At 38.5% G+C, this 24,314-nt stretch overlaps 1 protein-coding gene across 3 annotated transcripts in view; it reads right to left on the reverse strand.

The window, feature by feature from the left end:
- Positions 1-4,645: 4,645 nt before the first annotated feature.
- LOC117449867 (microphthalmia-associated transcription factor-like) overlaps positions 4,646-24,314 on the reverse strand; it is a 44,870-nt gene continuing 25,201 nt past the window's right edge. For 2 of the 3 annotated variants that reach the window (XM_034087767.2, XM_034087766.2), the window contains exons 2-10: positions 23,346-23,583; positions 13,718-13,933; positions 13,508-13,600; positions 12,377-12,494; positions 11,318-11,410; positions 11,156-11,206; positions 10,913-10,988; positions 9,347-9,494; positions 4,646-8,892 (exon numbers count right to left, since the gene is read on the reverse strand). In XM_034087767.2, the coding sequence (XP_033943658.1) occupies positions 8,497-8,892; positions 9,347-9,494; positions 10,913-10,988; positions 11,156-11,206; positions 11,318-11,410; positions 12,377-12,494; positions 13,508-13,600; positions 13,718-13,933; positions 23,346-23,583 (1,429 nt within the window). In that variant the 3' untranslated portion in view covers positions 4,646-8,496. The remainder of the gene's footprint in view (positions 8,893-9,346; positions 9,495-10,912; positions 10,989-11,155; positions 11,207-11,317; positions 11,411-12,376; positions 12,495-13,507; positions 13,601-13,717; positions 13,934-23,345; positions 23,584-24,314) is intronic. The other variant, XM_034087768.2, reaches the window with a different exon arrangement.

The raw sequence follows: 24,314 nt of genomic DNA on the forward strand, positions 1-24,314 counted from the left end.
TGTTTGACCCAATTAAAGCTGCCTCAAATGACATCTCTCAATGCAGTTTGTGAGATTTTGAGTAGCTGCCCCTAAAGAAAATTAAAGGCATATACAACTTTTTTTCACATTTAGTTATAATATTACTCACCAAGACCCGTAAACGGGTTTGCTTTTTACAATCTATCGAGTTAACCGTTAAACTAAGGTTTCCAATTAAGGATTCGGACCAGAGTGGTTGTCTCCACACGGTTCTCATCGTGGCGTTAGCTCGGTCGGCTAGCGGCTAACGGTGCTAACAGGGAAAATGCAGTAAAAACGGCTTAAGTGCTAAGAAAGCTGACACTGTTTTTTTCGTAGCCTTGGGTCGGCATGGCAATATCAAGGGTAATGGCCAGAATACTACCAACCAACCCAGTCTCATGGCATTTCGTGTTATTGTCACGAAATGAATCTATTGATTCGTGTTCACCAACACCATTTCCCCATTTTTTTCGTGTCACACAGAACGATTTTAAAAGCTACGGAGCCCCCTAGGGGACAGGAGAAGAAATAAAAATATTTTTAAAAAAAAAGTGTTGCGAGATATCGCAAAACCCCTTTGCACACACTCGTAATAATTTTGCGAGATCTCGCAATACTTTTGCGAAATCTCGCAAAACTCCGTTGCAGTTTGTAGACGGTCTCTAAGCACTCCTCTCCCTCCTCAAGCTGCAGATTGTGACTAGTGATGGGAATTCCGGCTCTTCTTGGTGAGCCGGATCATTTGGCTAGGCTCACCAAGAAGAGCCGGCTCTTTCGGCTCCCAAACGGCTCTTCAGTTGTATACCTTTTATAATTTAATCAAATGTAGCCCTGTTTTGACTAATGAATGATCTATATGTGTACACATATTACTTAAATTATTCAATACATCCTTTGTTACATCCAAATGTTTTCATTGCATTTACAGACACTTGTAACTCTCTGATAACACCCAATGAATGCATTGACTTGCTAGAACCACGCTACACAAAGCAGATAGCAACACCTATAAAAACGTAAGCATAGACATTTAAAAAAAAAGGGGCTACTGTATGGACATTTTAAAATTATATTTAAAGAAAAGGCCCTGACAAAACAGCAGGGCTCTATTTCAGTAACTATTAACTATAGAAAAAAAGACAGCAGCAGCTTACATCAAATGCTGAGCCTAAGGATAATCATAAATAAATAACATAGTGAAAATAAATATATTGCAATGCTCAAAACAGCAGCATCCAACCGTCTCTAATCATAAAAAAACACAATACAAATAAATGTATTGCATTGCTCAAAACAGCAGCATCCAACAGTCTCTAATCCTTGGATATTACATGTCACTGCATGCATGCACGGAGCAGCTGTAGCGCGGAGATCATCATCATCATACTGTCTTGTATTACTGTCGCGCCCGACACATCACTAATTATGACCAATTATTGATGTTTAGCTCGGATGACGGCGCGTCAACTGTGTCAAATAAAAACGACTCTGTAGCTCGTTGTCTACCTTGCTATGATTGTAAAGTCATGTTGTTTGTATTTTTACAATGTTATGTTCATGAGTTATTGATCCGCGAAATTCAAATCTGTCAATAACTCAGCTCAGAGGGACGTGCATGTCCCCTCGCTCTGAGTGTTCTCTTGAGGTGTCTTTCACTTATGTGAAACCCTTTATACAGTCTATGTGTGAAACCTGTGCCTATTGCAAGCACTGATGTTATATCTTTATATTTAAGGCCAAGCTCAAAGTAAAATCGATGAACCACTCCATTGTTGTGGTTTCTGTGTTGCCGTAGCAGCCGAACTGACCAGGAACTACATTGAGCTAAATGAAAAGTTTTGCGAGATCTCGCAAAACATTTTTTATTTTTTCAAAGAATTTTTGTTTTCTTCTCCATGTCCCCTAGGGGGCTCCGTAAAAAGCAATGTAAATAATAAGAAATTACAAGGAAAAAAAGATTTAAAAAAACTTTCAGTAGGCTACATTTCTTTTAAAAAGTCAGAAATTATACAATTTAAAATAAAAACATTAATCGTGGCTTGATATTGAGTAAGAAAATGTTTTTATGAATCACACAGCTTCTGGTCTTCCAAGACCCGACCGGACAAAAAGACCTGCTGCAGGCACGAAACATACTGCCAATAGAAATACATTGCTTTTAAAATCGTTCTGTGTGACACGAAACAAATGAGAAAATCGTGTTGGTGAACACGAATCAATAGATTACATTTATTTCGTGACTATTACACGAAATGCCGTGAGACTGGGTTGTACCAACACACATCATTAGCCTGTAATCGGTTTACATCCCAATCAGATGAACTATGATTCTCTGCTAAAGTAGATCCACTCTACAAATAGCTGATGGTTGCTCTCTTAAAGGTGGGGTAGGTAAGTTTCAGAAACCGGCTCGAGATACACTTTTTGTTATATTCCATGGAATGCTCTTAACATCCCGATAGCAATGAATATCTTAAGTGCTTTGACAAAAAATCCATAAAAAAAACGTCGTCTGTAGAAGCCGTAATACTGTAAAAAGTACAACCATGGCCGACCTGCCTGTCAGCCTCCCATCGGGGCACAAACGTATCTCGTGCCCTCATTGGTCATGTGCGCGTTCGTGTGTGTTGGAGGAGGGGCTCTATAAGGAAGTGGGAGATTTTCTCCGGTTGTGTATTTTCAAATTCTAGCGATCTCGAGCCGGTTTCTCAAACTTACCTACCCCACCTTTAATGCTCTTCATAAATAAATACAAAACACAGAAATGAAAGTAAAAATACTCTCTAATTGAATGGGAGATTTGTTAAAGGTGCTCATCATTGGTTTAAAATTAATCAAGAGGATAATACCAATGATGTAATGCATGTGGACGTGGTAGCCGAATGAAGTGTAATTCACTGGTAGCCTACTGCTAACCATTTGTGAAGCACAATTAATGTTCCCATTGTTTTTCAGGATGTTCTAGACATAATTATCTTATAGTTCCTGCTGATGTGCAAAAAAGGTTTGTTTGCTAAGACCATAATTATGTTATTGTAGATGGTAATTTAGTTCCAAACAGAAACTAATTATCCTGTTGCAATGGGCTCAAAAAATATATATTTGACAGTTTAAAAGCCTTTGTTTGACACGCTATGTTGTCAAGATGTAAAAACACAAGACAAACGATATAATAAGCAGACTAATTTGAATTTCTTTCAATTGAATACGGATTTGTCAGGATATTGTGCACACAGGATAATCATGTGTGCCAAAGCATTTATCTTTTACTCTTTTAATTTAAAAGCATTTATCTTTTTATCTTTACTTATGCCAAAGCATTTATCTTTTTATCTTTACTTATGCCAAAGTATTTATCTTTTTATCTTTACTTATGCCAAAGCATTTATCTTTTAAGTTTATAAAATAGTGCTTCAGGAGCTCCTAAAATCTCCCCACAGGCACTTAAACGCTCATGCGGCAAAGACAATTTTTTTCCTGCAAGTTTATTAACGGTCCCATGTCATGGCCATTTCTACTGATCATAATTCCATTGTTGAGGTCGACTAAAATCGGTTTATATTGTGCAATTTTCCAAACTCACATTGGTTTCTCATACAGCATCTCTGTATAGCATGTGTATTCACGCTCTGTCCTAAACGGCTTGTTGGAGCTCCTGCCTCCTCGCAACCAAATGTTTATTGAGATGGATAACCTTTCCCAAACACATCTCAAGTCCTTTGAAGCTGATTAACACCTTGTACTAAAATTACCTCAGTTATTGGCATCAACATCTAAGCATAGCACATTGCATTAACATTTTTCTGAGAATTAATTTGTAGTTATTACCAAACTCATCACTTTCCTATACAGCTTACACATTGTGCAATAGTGTCTGAGTATATGTTTGATTATGTATAGGCATATTGACAGTGAACATTTACTAAATAGGTTTTTATATTTCCATATTTTCTGACTGCACAGAGGATGTAGTTGATGAATGGAGAAGCGGTGAACATGACCTTTGCCATCATGGTGCATGTTGTCCACCAGAGGGGGCCACTCACAGTAGACAACAGGGGCCTGTTTCTGGGAGTAAACCAGTCTATGGAGTAAACCCTGGCTCTGGTGCACAAATCCACGAAGGAGCATCTGAAGACCTCTGATGGCTCTCTGAGGATGTTTCTCCCCCCACAGGACTGGATGGGACATGCAGGTATAATAATATTCCATAAATCCTGTCTGTCAACATCCCCCCTTTAAACATAGTATAAAGAAAACAAACACAATTTCTCTGTTAAAATAAATATGCAGATTATAATTGTTCTGTTCTTTTCAATGTATATCTCATTTTGTACACATTTATTTTATACTATAAATGTATGTGGACACAGTAGAATATAGTTATTAACATGTGTAAATGTGGCAAGATATAAAAGTCCTTCTGTGGGCACCTATGGATTATTATTTATTGTGGATTAAAATATGAATAAACACTTAAAATGTCAATATATTAATGTGCTTATCACTATATGATAGTGTCTTATAAACCATTTATTTTATGTTTGAATACTGATTTTAAATGTTGTATAGGCAAACATAAATAAATAAATCATTACACATTTAACAAAAACTGTGAAGAAAAACACAAGATCTACAAACATTCAAAGGCAACTTTTAATATTTCTCACAAGATAAATTCAACATTGAGTACCAAGGGTTTGAGTTCAGTAATCTGAAACCCGTGCTTACAGTAACTACTGCTACATTCATCTAATCTAAACTGTAACAATAAGAACAGTAGCAACATCAGCAGAACGTTGTCTGTGTGAGCCACAGGAATGAGAAGGAGGAAGTCTAAATTGAGCTTACATGGTTCTTCATTAGTGGTTGACCCATAATGTGCCATACTAATTAACAACAGGAAGATTCAATCAAGTCATAGGGACAGATTTTAATGAATTGCCACCACTATCACATGCTGTCGTTTGTAACCTGTCACATTGCAGGGTTCAGATGATTGATCTATTCCATTAAAAAAGGCTGATCTGGATTCAGTCAAATGTCAATGTTAAAGGCCAGTGTGTGTTGCACTGTTAAGGCTCAGTAGCTGGGACTGGTGTCACCATAAAGGCCATTGTGCAGTCCTTTAAAGCTTAATTCACCCATGACAGAAAAACTGAAGGTACATTAAATGTAGCTTCTGATCACATCAGCTAAGCTTTCTCCACCTGCTGTTTAAGACAGTGAGATGTAGTTGTAACCTCAGGAAATCTTTAATAACGTCTTCAGTTCTCTTTCTTTTTTGTGTCAAACTACTGTTTCCAGTAGTACTGTCCTAGTTAAGTCATGGCTGATTGCTATCATGTGTTATTGCTTGTTACAACAGAAGAGAAAAACACCACTAACAGGTCCGTGAGCGACGCTGTTAAAAAACAGCTATTTATACCTTTTACATAAACATATTTTATATATCATTTTGGCAACACATTTTGGCAGTCATCACTTAGATCCACAATCATACTAGTCTGAAAATATGCCGAATATTCAGTACAACTTTGGAAACCCCGCCCTCAGTGTGGAGCCCCAATGTGTTCAATATTACAAATAATTTAGAGGTCAGAAATTAAGACATTTCACCCAAAGCGAAAAATGTCAACCTGTTGGTGGCAATAATGGAATCACCAAATTAATTAGGATTCATCCACTCGGCACCACCAATATTATCTTTAGAAATGTATTATCCATCGAGTAGTTGGTATAAATATATATATAAAATGTTAATATTTTTTATTCTCACCCAACCTGGTGGGCTGACTGACCATTCCTAAACCAGTATATTAATAATGATTAATAACTTATACATTCAAGTCACTTCTGTTAAATGTTGTTTCATCAATATTTATTTTCACATAATTGCAATTTCTACAATGACACCTTTTTATTTCAAATTATAACTTTTTATGATTGAGTTCTTCCTCTTTACAAAATTACTTGTGTTTTTCTATGGAATAATTTTAAAGACGTAATAAGATAACTCTGAATTAATGAGTAAGCTAATACTGTTAGCACTGGCTCTATATATTCCAGGTTTACAAGCCAACCTAGCTGGTTAGCTGGGTAGCATATGTAGCCATGTCGTGTTGAATAATAGTTAGTTGTCCTTGCACTGTGTGTGTTTGCTGCAGCGAGTCAGTACTAGTTTTAGCATTTCCGTTGCTCTAGCTAACGGGAGCTAGCTGGAGAACTGTTGTGGCTGTTAAGGCTGTATGGAGAATTGAGCGATTGACTCAAGAGTTAAGGGGTTGTTTAACATTTGTGAATAAAGACGTTAGTGCTGATTTTGAAATAAAAATGTAATTGAGAAAAATGCAGTTATTAAGCAAAAACAAACTTTCAAAAAAGGGCACTTTGAAATAAAAAAAATCTGCACAGAAGAAAAAAATAAACACTTTAAAAACAAATAAATAAAACACTTTTAATACGAAAAATAATAATGATGAAATAACATTTAATATTGATTAGTTTTAATAATTTATTAAATTACTTAAGAATTCATTGATTTACTTGATTATATTATAATAATTTATTTCGTAATGCCTTTTTCTTTTCAGTACTGAACACTTTGGGGTTCCATCGTGACATCTTGGTGGCTCTTGAGTCTCAGAGGCTTCTTGAGTTTCCTTGTACTGACAAACCACCTTTCCTACTGCTTTCTAAAACACTTTGGCACTCTTCAGTTAATTCATAAAGCACCAAACACCAGTATTAACATCAACAACGTTTTGCATCACTGTCTACAACTCCTCAACACCAGGGTAACAGAAATGACTGTAAGGCACTTAAATCAATTAAAAAAGAGTACTACATTGACATTGTTTTAGACTACTTCATAAGGAGATCACATTGTTGAGACGTGATGCTATTCTGCAGGCACAACTTCAAACATTGCATAGTTTAACAAAAATGGAGGCTGTGCTGTAACAGTAATGGCAGGAAAGTATAAACAAAGGCTTACCTATGCAATGTGCTACAACTGTTGAACCCAAACTGCTGAAATGTACAATAACCGTACACCACAAAGAACCTACAATCACATACAATAGTCTGTATGCATTTGAAAAGCCAAATACAATTGTTAATATGCTTAAATAAAAAAAAATGTGAACAAACCATGTTTTAAATTACAGAGGTCATTCCAGTGTTTCTGACATGCATTTCATACAAACACCCAAAGCAGTCTCCTTATACTCCTTGGCAATACAAATGTTCACATCATGAAAAATAAATGTGGTGAAAGGTCACCGCAGAGGTGTAAAATAACAATAATTTAGCAAATGGATGGACAGTTAGAAAACCCAGCACTTGCATCAACACAGGTCGCAGTATTATCAGCTGCTTTAGTCTGATCACTACAGACAAGAATACAATAAAGCGTAACTGATTAATCTTCTTCTCGCATTAATTATCTATCAAAATGGTATAGAATTATTTTCAAGTGAAATGTGCTTCTTGTGTGTGTGTCAGGGCTACAGCTCTTTTAGTTTACATTTTTTGAGAATGCATTATCAAAAATAATACTTTTCTTAAATATTTGTTAAGTTTTGAAGTATTCCGTGGTTTTGGCAGCGAGGAATGTATACTTTAGAAATATCTGGCACACCCTGCTGAGCCGTCTCTGGATAGTTAAGGATGCATCAGTGTGATACAAATAGATTTACTGGATTGTTGTGCCGCTTCTTGCTCATTAGTGAGCTTTTATTTATTATTATCTCATGTATTAAAAAAATGGCTCTTTTTAAATGCCTTGTCATAAATACATGTTTTAAGGTGAATGTTTACATAAAGTCCTGTTTACGTTGATACATAAATAAGATACAATCTACAAATGATTATTATTTATAATTTCCAAGGAAGACATTTCAACTGGAAGACTGACAAAGACTCAGCTAACAGCCAAAAAATGTGCATAGCAATACAACATCGATGCATAACCATCTTAATAAGGCATTGGCACATTCAAGTTCAATCTAAGACACGAGGAGTGTAAAGCACTATAGTAATAAATAGTTTTCTTCTATTATTGCTAGTGATTTAAAAAGCAGTGTTCATCTCAAGACAAAATATCTACAACTCTGACCATGATTTATAACTTCCCTAGATTCGTTGGAATCAATAGAAATAAACATAATCTAGCCTCTATTCAAAGATGAATGCATATATATATATTTTAAATATAAAAACTTCTATTTTTGTAACTCATTGTCATCAAAGTTTTGATTAAAGCAAAAGTACTTCATAATCATTCTTTGAAATCAAGGTTGAGGGCTTGAAAAGACAAAAAACTAAAAAAATAAATAAATGGAAAAGATTAAAAACATTTAACACTGTCGGGGGAGAAATAAACAAACACATGACACACACAGGAGGAAGCGTCTCCAGCAGAGTGTGTAAGCTGCAGACGGCAACACTTTGCAGCAGGGTGGAGATGCAGGTGTCCTCCAGTAGGGGGTGCTAACACACCTGATCATTCTCATCCATGCTCACACTGCTCTTACGGCTGCTGTCCTTGGAGGTGTCGGGGGAGACGGACGAGAGCAAAGGGTCCCCCCCTCTCACCGGGGACAGGGTGTCTTCCATGAGGATGTCGTTGAGTTTGGAGCCCAGCTTGCCGTGCACGCTGTAGGGACCTTCGGGGTAGTTGGAGTGGCCGTCGTTCAGCTCCAGGGTGCCGGGCGGCTCTGCAGTGCAGTCTGGGAGGTGCTGGTGGTTGGGGTGCAGCGTGTACAGCTCCTGGCAACAGTCCTCCAGAGAGCGCTCCTGCTTAATGGACCGGGCCGCCAGTTCAGACGAGCAGAGCGCCGAAGACGTGATGACCAGACCGTGAGCCCGCGCCTGCATCTCCAACTCCTGCAAACACATAGACTCACAGTTTAGTCAGTGAAGTGTGACAATCTCTGCCATAATATATTTCATATTTACACTTTACACAGGAAATAGTTTAGCTGAGGTGTACATTTAGTTCTAAACCCTCCCCTGACTATGACCGACTAAGCTATCTCCTTTCTCCCTTTTAAAAGCATGTTTCCCCCCCCTGATTTGGATGCTAAAGCTAGACGTTGCTTTACTACCACTCAAATTTAAAGACCCGATACAATTATCTTTATAGTTGCTGCACCTTAAATGCACAATGTGATCATTCAATCGATTTCCGCTGAGTTTTATTCTGACTGTCTCTTTTTCACACATATATGCAACACATAATATAGTTTTACTTTTACTATCAAATAACCTTGCAAATAGCATTGCGATAACCTCTATGATTAGACCTTCCGATCACTACACGTCATGAAGCTTTGTCTACCTGTATCCTCAACAGCAAATGACGATTAGCATGCTCCAGCTTCTTCTGGCGAGTCTCCACCTCTTTGGCCCTCTGCTGCTCCCGCTGTAGTCTCCTGATGTAGTCCACTGACGCCTTCAGGATCGTGCCTTTGTTCCAGCGCATGTCCCTGAAATCACAAAGGAGGCATTATCAGAGATGGGAACTAGTGGAGTACAAATACTTCGTTACTGTACTTAAGTACATTTTTCTGGTATCAGTACTTTACTCCACTATTTATTTTCTGACGACTTTTTACTTTTACTTCTTACATTTTAACACAAATACCTGAACTTTCTACTTCTTACATTTTCAAAACAGGCTCGTTACTTTAGTTTTAATCTGCATTTGGTGGCGTGATCATTATTATTTAGAGTCATTGCGTGCCTATTGATTTGAACACGATCCGTGTATCCATCATTTCCTGGTGGACCAATGGAAACCTTGTCATGTTGCCGTTGTTCAGCATCGAAACATTCATTGGCTAACAATGACGTTATGTTCTATTAATATAAAGGTGGTTATGGGTACTTTTGACTTAAGTACATTTTGAGGCCCATAATTCTTTACTTTTACTTGAGTAAGGAAGTTTAGTCAGTACTTTTACCAGAGCATTTGTAAACACTAGTATCTGTACTTCTACTTGAGTAAAGTATGTGTGTACTGTTGCCATCTCTGGGCATTATGAGTCCATCCTACACACAGTCTCTTATATCCTTTAGATTTGATGTCAGACAATCGGCAATAAGCCATCTCTATTCAGAAAGAGAATCCGACAGAGACAGAGGAGGCTGATGAGGAGGAGCAGAGCGGCTCCGGAGGTCAGAGAGGTGACCAGCAGTCAGAAGTCTGAGCTCTCTGCAGAGCTGAGAGCAGCATCATACATGTTTACAGGGGAGGTCAGAGAGTTCCCTGAAGAGTTGAAGATTGCAGGGGAAGTTTTGAAGTGGTCAAATCGATCTTCCCTATACTAACCGGGAACGATGTGCATCCAAAATCGATACTGAGGTGTGTAGGTTGAAGCAGTTGGAAGCCTTAAGGGCGGATACACATCTTTCTGTCTCTGATTATTATACGATTGAAGATTCAAACTTAAAGTAATGCATTTATAGTTGTTTTTGAGATGCAAAACAAGCCCATCTACCATTTGTTTTTACAATTATTCAGGTATCCGATTCAGATGTAAATGGAGGTCTCTTTGTAAAAGGAGGGTCCCTGAGTTTGTGTGTGTGTGTGGTGTAGGTATATGTGTGGGTGGAGCACACAGCTGGGGTTAAGCAAACAACCGTGGGTGGAGAGACAAAACAAAAGAGGCTGCTGCGATCTTCCCAGAGCCACAGGCAAGGTCAGAGGGCAGAGGGAGAGGAGAGTGAGCTTTAAGTGTCTACGCACACAGAAAGTAAAGCCATCATCTGACCAATTCAATCATCATTTTGTGGGTATAGGTATTTTAGGTGTTCATTCCTTTAACCGTATTGTGGTTGATTTATCATTATGTCACTTGTATAACCAAATAAAGAAGTACAGTGTATAAAATAAGAAACTTACGGGTCATTGGATTTAGGAATTAAGGTTCCCAATTCCTTGATTCGATCGTTGATGTTAAACCGCCGTCTTCTCTCAACTAAAGGGAGAAAACAGAGGAGAAAAGGTCTATGATAAGCTGTCGAATAACCATCTGAAAATATATTTTTATAAAGCAAATAAGCATATGACACTAACTACATCTATTAGTCCTTCACATTTACATTAACAGAGTTATAATTAAGAGCATTTGAAATTAAAACTCACTCTGATTATGGTTATCCTTCTTCTGCCTTTCCTTTGCCATCGCTCTAACTTCTGATTTAAGAAAAAAAAGGTTTGATTAATGATAATAGTTTTAATTCAAATATGATCAACTGTGCAGCGCAAGTATAACATGTGTGTTTAAAGCTGATGAGCCGTACGCACCCCCAGGGAACCCTTCAGGACTTTGATAGTCGTCGTATGTTCCGCACGATCCAGATTTATCCAGCATGTGCATGAGGGCCGTGGATTGTGAAACTGTAATAAATGTTGTTTTTAGTATTAAAATGTGCAGAATGGATAGAAATACATTGAAAAACAGGTTAGTCATGCACACTTCCCACACAGAAAGTTATTTTTAAAACGCTTCATTATGGTGTGCGCTGAAAAGCAGAGCAACATGTGGGTTGTTCGAGCCACTATGTTCTCCATGCAAGAAAAGATTAATGGATATTAATGTATGTTTTCACAGATCTAAGATCTGTAGACAATGTATTTTGATGACAGTAGCCCATTGCTTAAAGGTCTCCTATTATGCTATTTTTAGGCATATATTATGGGTCTCAGATATTTAAAAAAATATAAAAAACATGTCTGTTTTGCTCAAAATACCAAACAGATCATGCATTTTAGACATCCCTCATATCCCTCTGTTTCAGGCCTGTTAGAGAACTGCAGGTTCAGGGTCCTTAGCATAAAAAAAAAAAAAGAGCTAATGCCTGCTCAGAGTTCTACGAGATACAGCTAAATGCTGCTGTGATTAAATGCCATATCATGTTCCAAACTACATCAAGGATTATTTCTGAAACAGTATGGAGATCAAATGCTTTTTCTCTTGCGTGTTTACACGGTGAGTTCCTCTTTTTATTTCCTGCTTTTTTACACATACTCTCTCCAGTACAAGTTAGCTCTGAGTGTTAGCAATGCTTGCTAATGTCAACAAAGACCATATTACGTCCAAAACACGTCGGGCATTCTTTTCGATAGCAACATTTCTGATAGTGCCGTGGGTCCACATCTCCGATATTACATCATATCAGACGCAAATCTGGATCAGCTCCAATGTTCCACCGTTTTTTAGAGATTTGGGTACGGAGGAAAATACTTTCTGACACTTTGCGAGTTCCCTGACACGGACCTGACACACACATTTATGTATAAAATAAATCAAAAAGTGCATTTTGCAGGATTTTTTTCAAGAATTGCTTTGGCTGTGCTGCTTACCGGAGTATTCCCTTTTGACGTTGGGCAGGTTGGCGGGGCAGGAGTTGCTGATGGACAGACCTTGCTGGGCCATACCCTGATTACCATACAGGTCCATGAGGTTAGCATTCACAGGGATCTGAGGGGACACAGCAAAGACATTAAGCAAGGATCACCCCCCCCCTCCTCCACTGTATAGATGCTAACCAGCCTCACAAGATGAGCATGATGGGAAGGGCGGTGACAGAAGACAGGGCCATTGTGCAGTCAACTTTAACAGGTGTTGTTATAAGCAAATCAGTGGAATGACACTGTTTCAATAGGTCTACATTTTGGGAAATTGACCTATTTGCTTATTGACTTAAGATTGATTACTCTGTAATGTTTACAGCAATCAGTTGCTTAGCTTAGCTTAGTTTAGCAACAAGACAGATAACAGGGACACTGGCTCTGTGCGAAAGAAAAACAAAATCTACCTTAGAGAATTTCTATAGCTCTCAATTTTACACACCAATTCAAAGTGTGACAATTATATATTTTTTAGGTTATGTGAGAGACTTGTCTTTTGGCGAGTGCAGTGATTTCCTTGGATCTTCGCTGGTAGCCTGACAACCTCAGAGTGACGAGAAGACTCCAGGAAGCGTTCTCCAAAATGTGAGACGCTTTCTTTGTTAATTTGAGCAAACAGCTAAAGATAGTTTGTCTTTACTTTCTGTTATTGCAGAGATGTCAATTTAGCATTCAAAGGACTGTAACCAATAAGATTGAGATTTTGTTTTTTCACAAGCATCAGAGAATTTATTTGGATATTTTTACCCCCAAAAACAAGATTGAAACGCCCTCATTGGTTGACCTTTCAAAAGAGTGAAGTGCTTAGTCTGTATGAAAGCTACGCACGCGCGCACACACACCACACACACCACACACACACACACACACACACACACACACAAACACACAAACACAACACACACACACCCACACACAACACACACACACACACACACACACACACACACACACACACACACACACCACCACACACACACACACACACACACACCACACACCACACACACACACACACACACAACACACCACACACACCACACACACACACACACACACACACACACACACACACACACGTACGTTAGCCATCTGAAGTCCTGGGTCCATCAGGCTGAGGATTTCATCACTGTAACTGGACTCCAGACTAATAATGTCATCAATGACATCATCCATCTATAAAAAGACAACGTAAAAGGTCAAAAGACATACAGATAAGGCTAAGTGAGTAAAGGAACAAAATACATATTCTGTGTGTCATAATGAGGAACACAGTGAGTCACAAGCAGTCACCTCTTTCTCGCAGTTAGTGTTGAGGGTCAGTAGGGCCATGGGGCTGTTGGGGGCGCTGTTGCCCGGCCCTGGCGGCATGCCCCCGTGGTCCGAGGACTGGTTGTGGCAGGGCAGGCTCAACACCTGAGAGCCGAGCTTCCCCAAGTAGCGCTTCACCTGCTGCTGCTGCGAGCGCTGGATGTGGTACTTGGTGGGGTTCTCCAGGTGAGTCTGGACCTAGGGGAGGAGGGAAAGTGGCAAACAGGAAGAGATATGTGTTATTTACAGAAAAGATAAGATAAGAAGTACTTTATTGATCAGAAGTGTCCAAACTGCAGCCCGGGGGCCATTTTGAATTGGCCCGCAGCAAATTCTAAAAGTATAATGGAATAAGGCCCACACATGAAACTTGTGCTTTTCCTATATTGTGCTTCTTAAATATATATATAACACAGTATTAATGTTTTAAGAATCCCAATTTTCAAATAAATTCTGTCAAATAAAGTTGAAAACATTTTTAAATCTTAGTTGATAAAAAAAGTGCAATAGCTGATTTACATAACAAGCTTGAAATACACCCTTCCTATTTCTGTTTTAAGGAATGAGCTGCCACCAAAAACAATGAAACCCTATGGAAAGCTGTGATGTCGGCATGTATTTTCTCAAAGCATATTCAAGTATCAAGCATAATTTACCAACATTTGATTAATTTTGTTAACTTATAACTTAACTTATGAGGCAATATACCTGAGGCGCCCAGCCTTGTGGCCCTCAGTGATAAAAGTGTGGACACCCCTGTTATTGATACCAATTTGGGAAATGTTTGTGTTGCAGCAGCATAAAAAGACACGGCATTGTACAATACAAATTAAAAGACTAGAAATAAACAAGAAAGTAGAAAATATACATGTTGAATTACAAATGTACAGTAACAAAATATATATATTTCCTTAGTTTAAAAAGTCTAAACCTGTTTAGATATATAGAGAATAATAAGGATAAATATACATCAAAGTCTGTCTCTAGCCACTAACTCCAATATTAAAATAGACTTGGCACGGAGATCAAATCCGGAGATGCATTATTCATTTTTCGTTTGAGACGCTTTCAAGTGATGTTATCTCAAAACAGTGTCAGTACAAAACCATTTCTACATTTTTTTTTTTTACGTATTCATATAGTCCACATAATTTAAGTGACAAAAATAACACGCACACCCATCTCTGCACTTCCCCGGTTATAGATACATTTGATTTCTGAGGATCATTAAGTCCCACGCAGCATTAAAGATCCAGAAAAGCAAAAACAAACTTCAGAGAGTGTTTGTCAGACTGTCACACATTTTAAATGGAGCAGTGCTGCTGCATCCCAGATGAGTCTATATTTAAACCAGCTGTCTATTGCGTGAATCTCTAATTTATGAAAACAACAGTAAAAAGTTCATCAATAAATATAGATACATAATAACTGTATAAACATGTTTTTAACACTGTTTTTAAGATTAAGTCACATACTGTCATGTTATTTTTCACTTATAATAAAAGAAAATACCACAAAAAAAGACGATTGTTGATTGTAAACATACCTCATAAGGTTGGTATCCGAGCAGCTCAAGCATCATTTTAAGTAAAGTGATCCTTCCTATTTAAAAACTCCTCTGTTTAACTTGCTATCTATTTCCTAGCTATCTAACTTCTATCTAGACTAAGAAGTTCTGTAGCTGCTTCCCTCTCGCCTGCACAGGAAGACTAAGCCTTGCTGAGGAGAGGCACCACCAGCTCATCTTTTAAAGACAAGAAAGGTCATTAGTTATGCATATCAGGGAGGCACAATGAGCTTTTTCAAATGTGTGTTGTTTTATGTAAAATCTGAATTTATCACTTGATGTCAGGATGTGCTGCTAACAGTTAGTGTCTTTGTTTTGCGAGGCCACCTCTTTTACTGAAACTTGCCTGGGCTGTTGCTTTGCCGCGGCCACTTTTTTTTAACCCTGTGGATGCTAGACAGTTCAACACAGCCAAAAATAACAACGTTTTTGTCTGCAGTAGCTCGCCTCTAAATGTCATTTCTAATCAGGAACAACAGGCATACACGTCTCAAAGCCAACAAATAAGAGGCTACTTTTATTTTTACGTTTATGTATTTGTTCTGCTTAAGCTTAGAGTATTTATTAACTATTAGTGTTTATTAACAGAGCTGACGAGGTCACAGGCTCTTGAAAAACTCTAAGCTACCGCTGACACTTCCTCTGCTTCTGTGAAACCCCTATTGGACTGCACTCTACATATGTGGTTATTATATCTCATGGAGCCTGAGAACAAAGAAAAGAAATGCTTTGACACATCTATTCTGAGCATGGATACTCAATATGTGTGAGAACTGACTGATCAAGATAATAATGTGACTCAAAACAAGTCCAAATGTGCGCTTAGGGCTGATCAATATATCAATATTATATAGAAGTTGTGATATGGACAGCATATGGTCTTACATTTCGGATAGTGTAATATGTTTTCCTTTTTTAAAAGACTCTTTTACAGTACAATTATGCATTTCTCTTATCTTACTCAACTGTTAGAGGTTTTATAATATGTTATTCAATTAGCCATTGTCTCCAAATGTCATTGTGTAAATATTTTGTGATGGCACCAAACAACAACCATACAATATCGTCTCAATATCAATATTGGTCAGACATATTGTAATTTCTCTATATTGCACGTTTGTAATGGTGCATCTGTGTATCCTTTAGAAAGTGTATGACCTGTCACACCTGACATCTCTTTGATTGTACCTCTCATATGAATACATATTAGGACTAGTCAGGACTAGCCAGGTTATCCGTCCTTATGTCTGTTCGTGACTATTGCATTTTTCCACCTCTCATCAGAACAGAGAGTCTTTCACAGTCCCTTCTCCATGCTCAGAGACATTGTTCTGCAGGGGGATCTCATGTGAGAGGTGCGTTGACATTTATCACCCAGGTATGACGTCATTACAGGGTTGTAAAGCTGACACCGCTGAAGGGGACACATTTACAGCACGTCACCCTCGATTGAGAAGAACCATGTCACGCTTTGGGCTCGCTTGAAACAATGAGAGTCTTTAATGTTGCTCACTACAACCCTTTAGACCTTACTTTGTTCTCCTTATGGTGTATAACTCCTCTGTATCCTTAATGATGATTATTTTCAAGGATAATTGCCATGGTTACAATAAAGCAGCTCCTCTGTAAAACCACAGTCCCTACTGGCACGCAGGCATACTTTTAATACAAAATGATTTGCTTCTTACTTTGTGGACCACCTTGGCGCTAAACCTCAAAATAGACCTAGGCTGCAGAGTATTTAAAAACCTAATCCTGATGGATAATACTTAAGCCATAAATAAGCAATCCAATTATTTGCATTCACATGCGTAAACTAAGGCTAAACAAATAGTGAAGACTAGTTGATTCCTACTAAACTATACACTACACTACGACTGCATTCGGTTGGAGTTATCTGGAACAAAAGTTGGCACAATACCCAATTTCAATTTAGATTGCTCTCTATATGTTTTTTGTTGTTGTTGGCATTATCTTTTCTGTTAATCATTTGGTCCATAAAATGACGGGGGAAAAGTTGTTATGTAGTGAGAACATTTAGGAGATAAAGAAAGCAGGTCATCATCACACTTGACCAAATGGAAACATGCAATATTCAATAACTTCAACATATTGTTAAATACCCAAATAGACTGAATAAGAGGAATTGAAAAGGTTTTATATTATACTTTTAAGTCTAGACTGAATACAAAATAGGGATATAAAGTGTTGATTGTGGATTATTTTAATGTTAATTACCTGTTAGTTTTGAGCCATGACCACACAAGGCAATTATTCCTCTTTTAGTCAAAGTGGCATGTTTTAATTTGCAGTCAGCTGCTATCATCATAAAAAAAGTTAGTGGAAAGCATACAAACAGGAAATAGTTTATCTTGTCTGTCATCAGTACGTTCCCACCATGGTTCCAACACTCGAGGTGTTCCCAATTGACCTCAAGGATTACTGAGTATTCTGTCCGACTCCGAGTGGGAACAATACTTTATTATTTAGTATCTGCTTGTGAGGAAAAGAGTAACAGCAACATCAACTTTCCTGGTTTGACTCTGAAAACTTGCCAAAAACGGCATCTGACTTTGAAGACTTAAAGCAGGGGCGTCCAAACTTTTTTCACGAGGGCCACATGCAGTACATAACAATATACGAAGGGCTGGGCCACTCACTAGAAGTATACTGCCTCATAAGTTAAGTGATAAATCAGCAAAATCAATCAAATGTAGGTAAAGTATACTTGTTACTTGAATATGTTTAAGAAAACAAACAGCCTATCACAGCTCTCCATAGGGTTTCATTATTTTGTTAGCAGCTCATTCCTTAACACAGGAACCTCAGATTTCTTATAACAAGAGGAAATATGAAGGGTATATTTGAAGCTTGTTATGTAAATAAGTCATTGGGCTTTTTTCTTATCATCTTAGATTTGTTAGAAATTGCTTTCAACTTTAATTGACTGAATGTATTTGAAAACATTTGGCTTAACTCATGAAATACTACTGTGTAAATATATGTTTGCATATATATTTGAGAAGTACAATATGAGACAAGCACAAGTTTCAGTTGTGGGCCAAATTTCATTATATCTTTGAATTTGCTAAGGGCCGATTCAAAATGGCCCAAACAACAAAATAGTTGGGACACCCTCACGTCCCTGCCTCATGGTAAAACTGGTTAATTATGATAAGTTAATCAATGATATTAATACAAAATCAAGAGATGTGGCAAACTCAGGTCTCTTGGAAACTAATATATTTCCTGGTTCTTTTCTTCGCAGTTTGTGAAATACTGGTTAACTTTCCTTGGGAAACCACTCCGTAGTGAATCCATTCAGCCATAACCAGGCTCTGAACATGTGAGCCTGGTAATAGGCACATGTTATATAGTTATATTTTGAATCCTAAAGCATTTTTTATTCATTTGACTGTATTTATGTAACCCACCCTGGCCACTTTGGGTTGTTTTGTACTTTATTTTATCTCTTTATGACACCACTTATCACAAGAGGAATATTGAAGTGTAATGCGTGTGACCTTAAACACCACAGACACTTAGACATTCAAAGATTAGGGATGTTGAATTTCTTTTCTTTTTTTAGCAGATGTTGTTTTTCATACTTTACTATTTTATAAATAATTAAACAACACTGGACCATTTATCTTATGACCTGTTGTCAACCCATGCTATGAGGAACATTTCCATCACGATTTGTGTTAAAAAGACCCACTGACTCTTTCATTTCAACTTTGTTTGTGTGGATTTACAGAAGAAATTGACAAACCCCGCACAATGGATAGCTGTTCATATCTAAACATTGAAAAATGATTACAATGTACAAAGGATTACTTCTGGTAGCCCAATACAACAGTCAATCGTCTTCTCTGAGTAAGAGAATAGACACACATATGTCCTTAAGGGCATTTTGTTCACAAGACAAATAAAAGGTGTCTCAATAAAAGAAAGACATACAAGTTTTGGTCTCTAATCTACATATGTCCTGACTGGAAGGTTATGTTTGAAATGATTCAGAGTTAAATGGATCATTCCTTTAACCAAAAGAAACATATCTATTGATGCTAAGCGATGGTTAAGTTGAAGTTAAGGCTTAAGGACATTCAAAGGGGATTATGAAATATTTTTTTTCAATATTGGCGAATTAATAGAGAACGCTTCACTAGTTACGCAATTATAAAAAAAATTGATTCAGTATTTAATATTTTTCTTTACTGGTTAAAGTACTCTTAAAGACTGTTCGTTTATTCATATGACGTTAATGAGTTTTTGTTTTTTTTTAAACAAAACCAGCAGTTTTAAAATACATGCACCTTGGGTTCTTTACATGTTTCACTATTTTCTGACAGTATAGGACCAAATTATGAATTAATTAGGCCATAAATAATGAGCAGATCCATTATGAAAATGTCGTTAATCACAGTCCTAAAATGTGTATGTCTATAATAAACTAAATAGTAAATCTCTGACATTGACCAGCTGCATTTATCTTTATCCCTACATTCAAATGAGCATAAGTGGTTTCTCAAGCTTGTTTTTGTCCCGAGGGATCTCCTACATGATCACTCATTATTAGATGATCTCACTGCTCTGAGTTTGTTATCGCCCCGGGGGGCCGCAGACCTCGGAGTGGAACATCCTGGCCTTGTCGATACATACTGTCGCTTTTGTGAGTATAACTTGGTCTTAGAGAGAAAATTCTGAGTTCAAAGACCCCGGCCAGTGTAAAAGGGTCCTTTCATGGTGTATTTAAGAGTGGACACATCTGCACAGACTAGACTACTACAGGGTCTTTGTCACTGAACATACCGTATGTATAAGGAGTCTAAACATGCTGCTGTGTGTGTGTAATAGCCACTGGTTTAACTCCTAGATACATCTCTTATCATCCGGTTCTTCAGCTTGTTTAAGAGCCAATAGGCAGATTAATGGATTATCGAGAGATCTTAGCGCCAGCAGGTCTTGAACTTTACTTTGCCCAACTTCACTAAATGTACTTGTTCGAAAATACACTGTTTGGAATGTGACGTTCACTGCTAACGCACACAACTGCCAGGCCATAGCAAACAAGAAAGCTTGTTGTTTACCAGCTTGCTTTTAGCCTTCCACAGCCCGAGGGCAGCGTCTACTTAACCCTCAAAAAGAGTCCGAAACACGCTGCAAACACACAAAGCAGACTGCTGTGCTGCGAGAAGACGCAGGGTGAGAGCTCACAAACACTGATCTGTGTTTTTTTTTGTATTTGCATGCTTTGGGCATTCCATGATGGTCCGACCAGGATACATTAACAAGAATGACCCCATTTGCTACGCGGGCTAGAAGAATAGGCCACTTTGTCTCACAGTTAAGCTGCTAACATGCTCTGTGGAAGCTGCAGACAACGACTGTGATGCTAATGTGAGCAGCAACATCACAGCAACCTGCTGCCTGCTGCAAGCACCCCGACGTATTGTCAAGCTATTGTGCAAAAAACACAGCTAATTACCAACGGAGCATAAACCTTGTGTCCTTAATGATAAATGTTGTGGTACAATTAGCATAGATGCTAAGGAAATAGGGTTTTGACCATGTGGTTGCTGGTTACGGCTGTTGTATAACTAATAAGTAATAATACATAAAAAATGACTGACTAAATTACCAAATTAAACAATATTAGCTTATTTAAAAAAGTGCAAAAAGACCACAAATGCAGCTAAATGAGATATCTGTGGGGCATCTTGTATACTCTCTGATGTGTACTGGTCACGAGCTACCCCGATGGTATAATCCAAATGAAATGTTGTACAACGTAGAAGAGTACTTTGTTCTTTTTGTGGGCATCATAAATCCTTTGAAAAAAGAAAAATCATTTTTTAACCCTTTTAGGAAGTTATCCTACATAAATTTCAAAGCAGTGTTTTTTTTTTCTCTCTCTTAAATATGCCGTGGAATGGAGGCAGTGGGGGCTAATTACGAGCATTCTTCACTGAATTAGCGTTCGGTGTGTGGTAGGCTGAGCTCGCCTTCGTCTTGATCCCTTAACTGATCCCTTACTTAGTCTCCAGAAGGTCAGAGGTCACTTGGTTAATTAAGGGTCCAATCAGTCTGTAGATAAACTCATCTGAGCTTAATGTTTGCACTTTTTTAAAGTTCCAGCAGCTCCGCCTGGTACCCCTGAGCTGTCCGTGCTAATCTACCCACAGACAGGGGAGTAGGTTAACCCAGCTCAACAGCGCCAAGCTTCAACGGCCTTTTCATTTCAAGGCCTTCAGTCAATGAAGAATGTCTGTAAGCTCTCGCTAAAGCAGAGAAATTACTCTAACTTGGTGTATTGTACACAGGGCGAGGGTTCGGGGTGCGGGGGGGGCCTAAACCTCTCAAAGAGCAGTAGATTTATGCTTCAGAAGCAGAGCAATGTTTTCAATGGAGATACTGTATTTGTCCTTCTCTGCTGGCCCATGCTGCACACATCCAGGGTGATGAAAGAGGGGCTGAGCAAGCAACCATGAAATCTCTGGTTGTGTTGTGGATCAACAGAGATTACTCACTTTATCAGTGCTTTGTTTGACTCTTAATGTGCGGCTAAACAATTACAACTTTGATGTATACTCTAATTAATTGAGCAGCAATGTGTTATATACCTGATCCCCAAAGAAGTCATTATTCACTGACAAGAAAACGTTTCGCTGTGGTATGAAAGTCAGATTTTTGCACCAAGTATTTCAAATTTGTAGCAAAAGGCAAAAATTCCCCTTAAGTGTCATATATTTCTCCAAAATGGAAAACCTTGCATCCTTGATTACACAGCTTTTTGAAAATAATGGTAGTGGAAATCAATGCAAAAACTGAAAGCTTCATTTGTCTCTTTCTTAGAAAATGGAAAACTCACAGGAGGGTAAACACATGCACACCACAATATACGTGTGTGAGCATGTGTTCTCAAAACAAACGTCCTAAACATTTCCATTACATTTGTAGTAATGTAAAAACCAACTGCTCCAAAAAGGTACAAAACTGAATTTGAAGCAATTCACTTGAACGTTTTGTCACTAACTCCTGCAAAAGAAACCAAACAAAAACTTTTTGTGCAAATTACACACGTTTTTATATCGATAAGCACTCAATTACATGAAAATCTACTATGCAGGTCAAAAAGATAAATCAATCAATCAATGTTTATTTATATAGCCCAATATCACAAATGTTACATTTGTCTCAGTGGACTTCACAGTTTGTACAAAATATCAGCATGACAATACGACACCCTCTGTCCTTAGACCCTCACATCGTACAAGGAAAAACTTCCGGTAAAATATGTGACCGTAAAGCAGCAATAACACAGAAATCTGTATCCACATGTTCACCGCCACACAACACATTTGTATCGAAGGATTATAAACTCTCAGAAAAACACTTAAATAGTAGAAAAACTTACCAGACTGCCTTTGTAAAAATTATCCCTCAAACAAAACAGTGTCTACTCGTACAGAAAATCTCCACAGTCTCCTGTCCCTCGGACTGTGAGGGAATCAAAGCTATGAAAGATGTGAATCTAGCTGAGCAAATAGGATTAAAGATGGCTAAATCCAAATGGCTGGAAGCACAGCATGCATTAAAGAGGAATTCTCTCAGGAAAGATAATCCCCATATACGCATTTTAACACACTTCACTCACTCCTGAGTTTTTTTACACACAGTCATAGTAAAACCACTATAGCCTGACTGTCCACACACACACACCACACACACACACACACACACACACACACACCACACACACACACACACACCACACCACACACACACACACACACACACACACCACACACACACACACACACACCACACACACACACACACACACACACACACACACACACACACACACACACACACACACCACACACCTAATAATACAGCGCTGCCTGGTCCATAGACTGTAACCATGACACATGTCAACTTCTCATTCCAGACGTGGAAACTTTACCACTGTATTCCATGTGTCAGCGTGCTAATCATACATGCTGACATATACTATTTTCCTACCAATGTTTTTTTTACCTTGAGCACCTCCATTGGCACCTGGGCAGCAGGCGGCAGACTGGTAGGGACGCTGACGTTGATGGCAGGGGTCTGTGCCGCTGTGGTTTGTGGGTAATGGCAGGCCTCTTGTTTCTGCTGCTCCCGCCACTCCTGCTCCTGAAGCTGCTCCCGCATCAGCTGCTGCCGCAACAGGATGCGTGATGTCATGGCGGAGGAGCTCAGCGGGGGCTTGGTGGAGCCGTGCTGCTCCGAAGGGCTGCCGCAGAAAAGGAAAAAAAGATGCCAGATGAATGAGCAGAGACAGCGAGTGATGTGGAGATAGTGATAACACAGAGAGGGTAGAGAGGGGTCAGACAGGGAAGGAGAGGTCAAGCAAAAGAGACGAGAGAGGAGGATCAGAGAGCAGCAGAGGTAGAAGAAGATGAAGGGAGAGCAGATGGAATAAAAGGTTAATATGAGCGAAGGGCAGAGATCAAAAGGAACATCTTAACTGTAGAGCTGCAGAGCTGCAGAGATTTGATGATTAATGGTTTTGATTTGCTAAGATAATGAGCGAGCGTATATTCAGACTCTGTTAATCGGGACAGGGATTTGAAAAGCACTAATGTCAAACTTTTGCAGGTTCCAGCCTGTCATGATGTTTTTGAATATTGGTTTGAGAAAAACAAGCACTTCGAAGAAGGGAAAAACAAGCACTTAGAAGACATAGCTATAGCCCTAGGAAATGTTGATGCTTTTTTTTTTGCTATCTTTTGACATTTAATGTATTATCAAGAACATAATTGGTAGATTAGGCCCTGTTTTTATGCAACTTCCAAGATATACACATAATCAGGGGCGGACTGGCCATCTGGAGAATCTGGAGCACCACAGAACGGCCGGTCGACAAGGGCCGTTGACGGCCGGTCGTCAAGGGCCGTTGACGGCCGGCCGGCCCTTTTAAAATACATAGTTTAACGTCATAATTTAAGTTGCGCTGACGGCCGA

The sequence above is a fragment of the Pseudochaenichthys georgianus genome, chromosome 7 (assembly GCF_902827115.2).
Source record: "Pseudochaenichthys georgianus chromosome 7, fPseGeo1.2, whole genome shotgun sequence".
Taxonomy (NCBI): Eukaryota; Metazoa; Chordata; class Actinopteri; order Perciformes; family Channichthyidae; genus Pseudochaenichthys; species Pseudochaenichthys georgianus.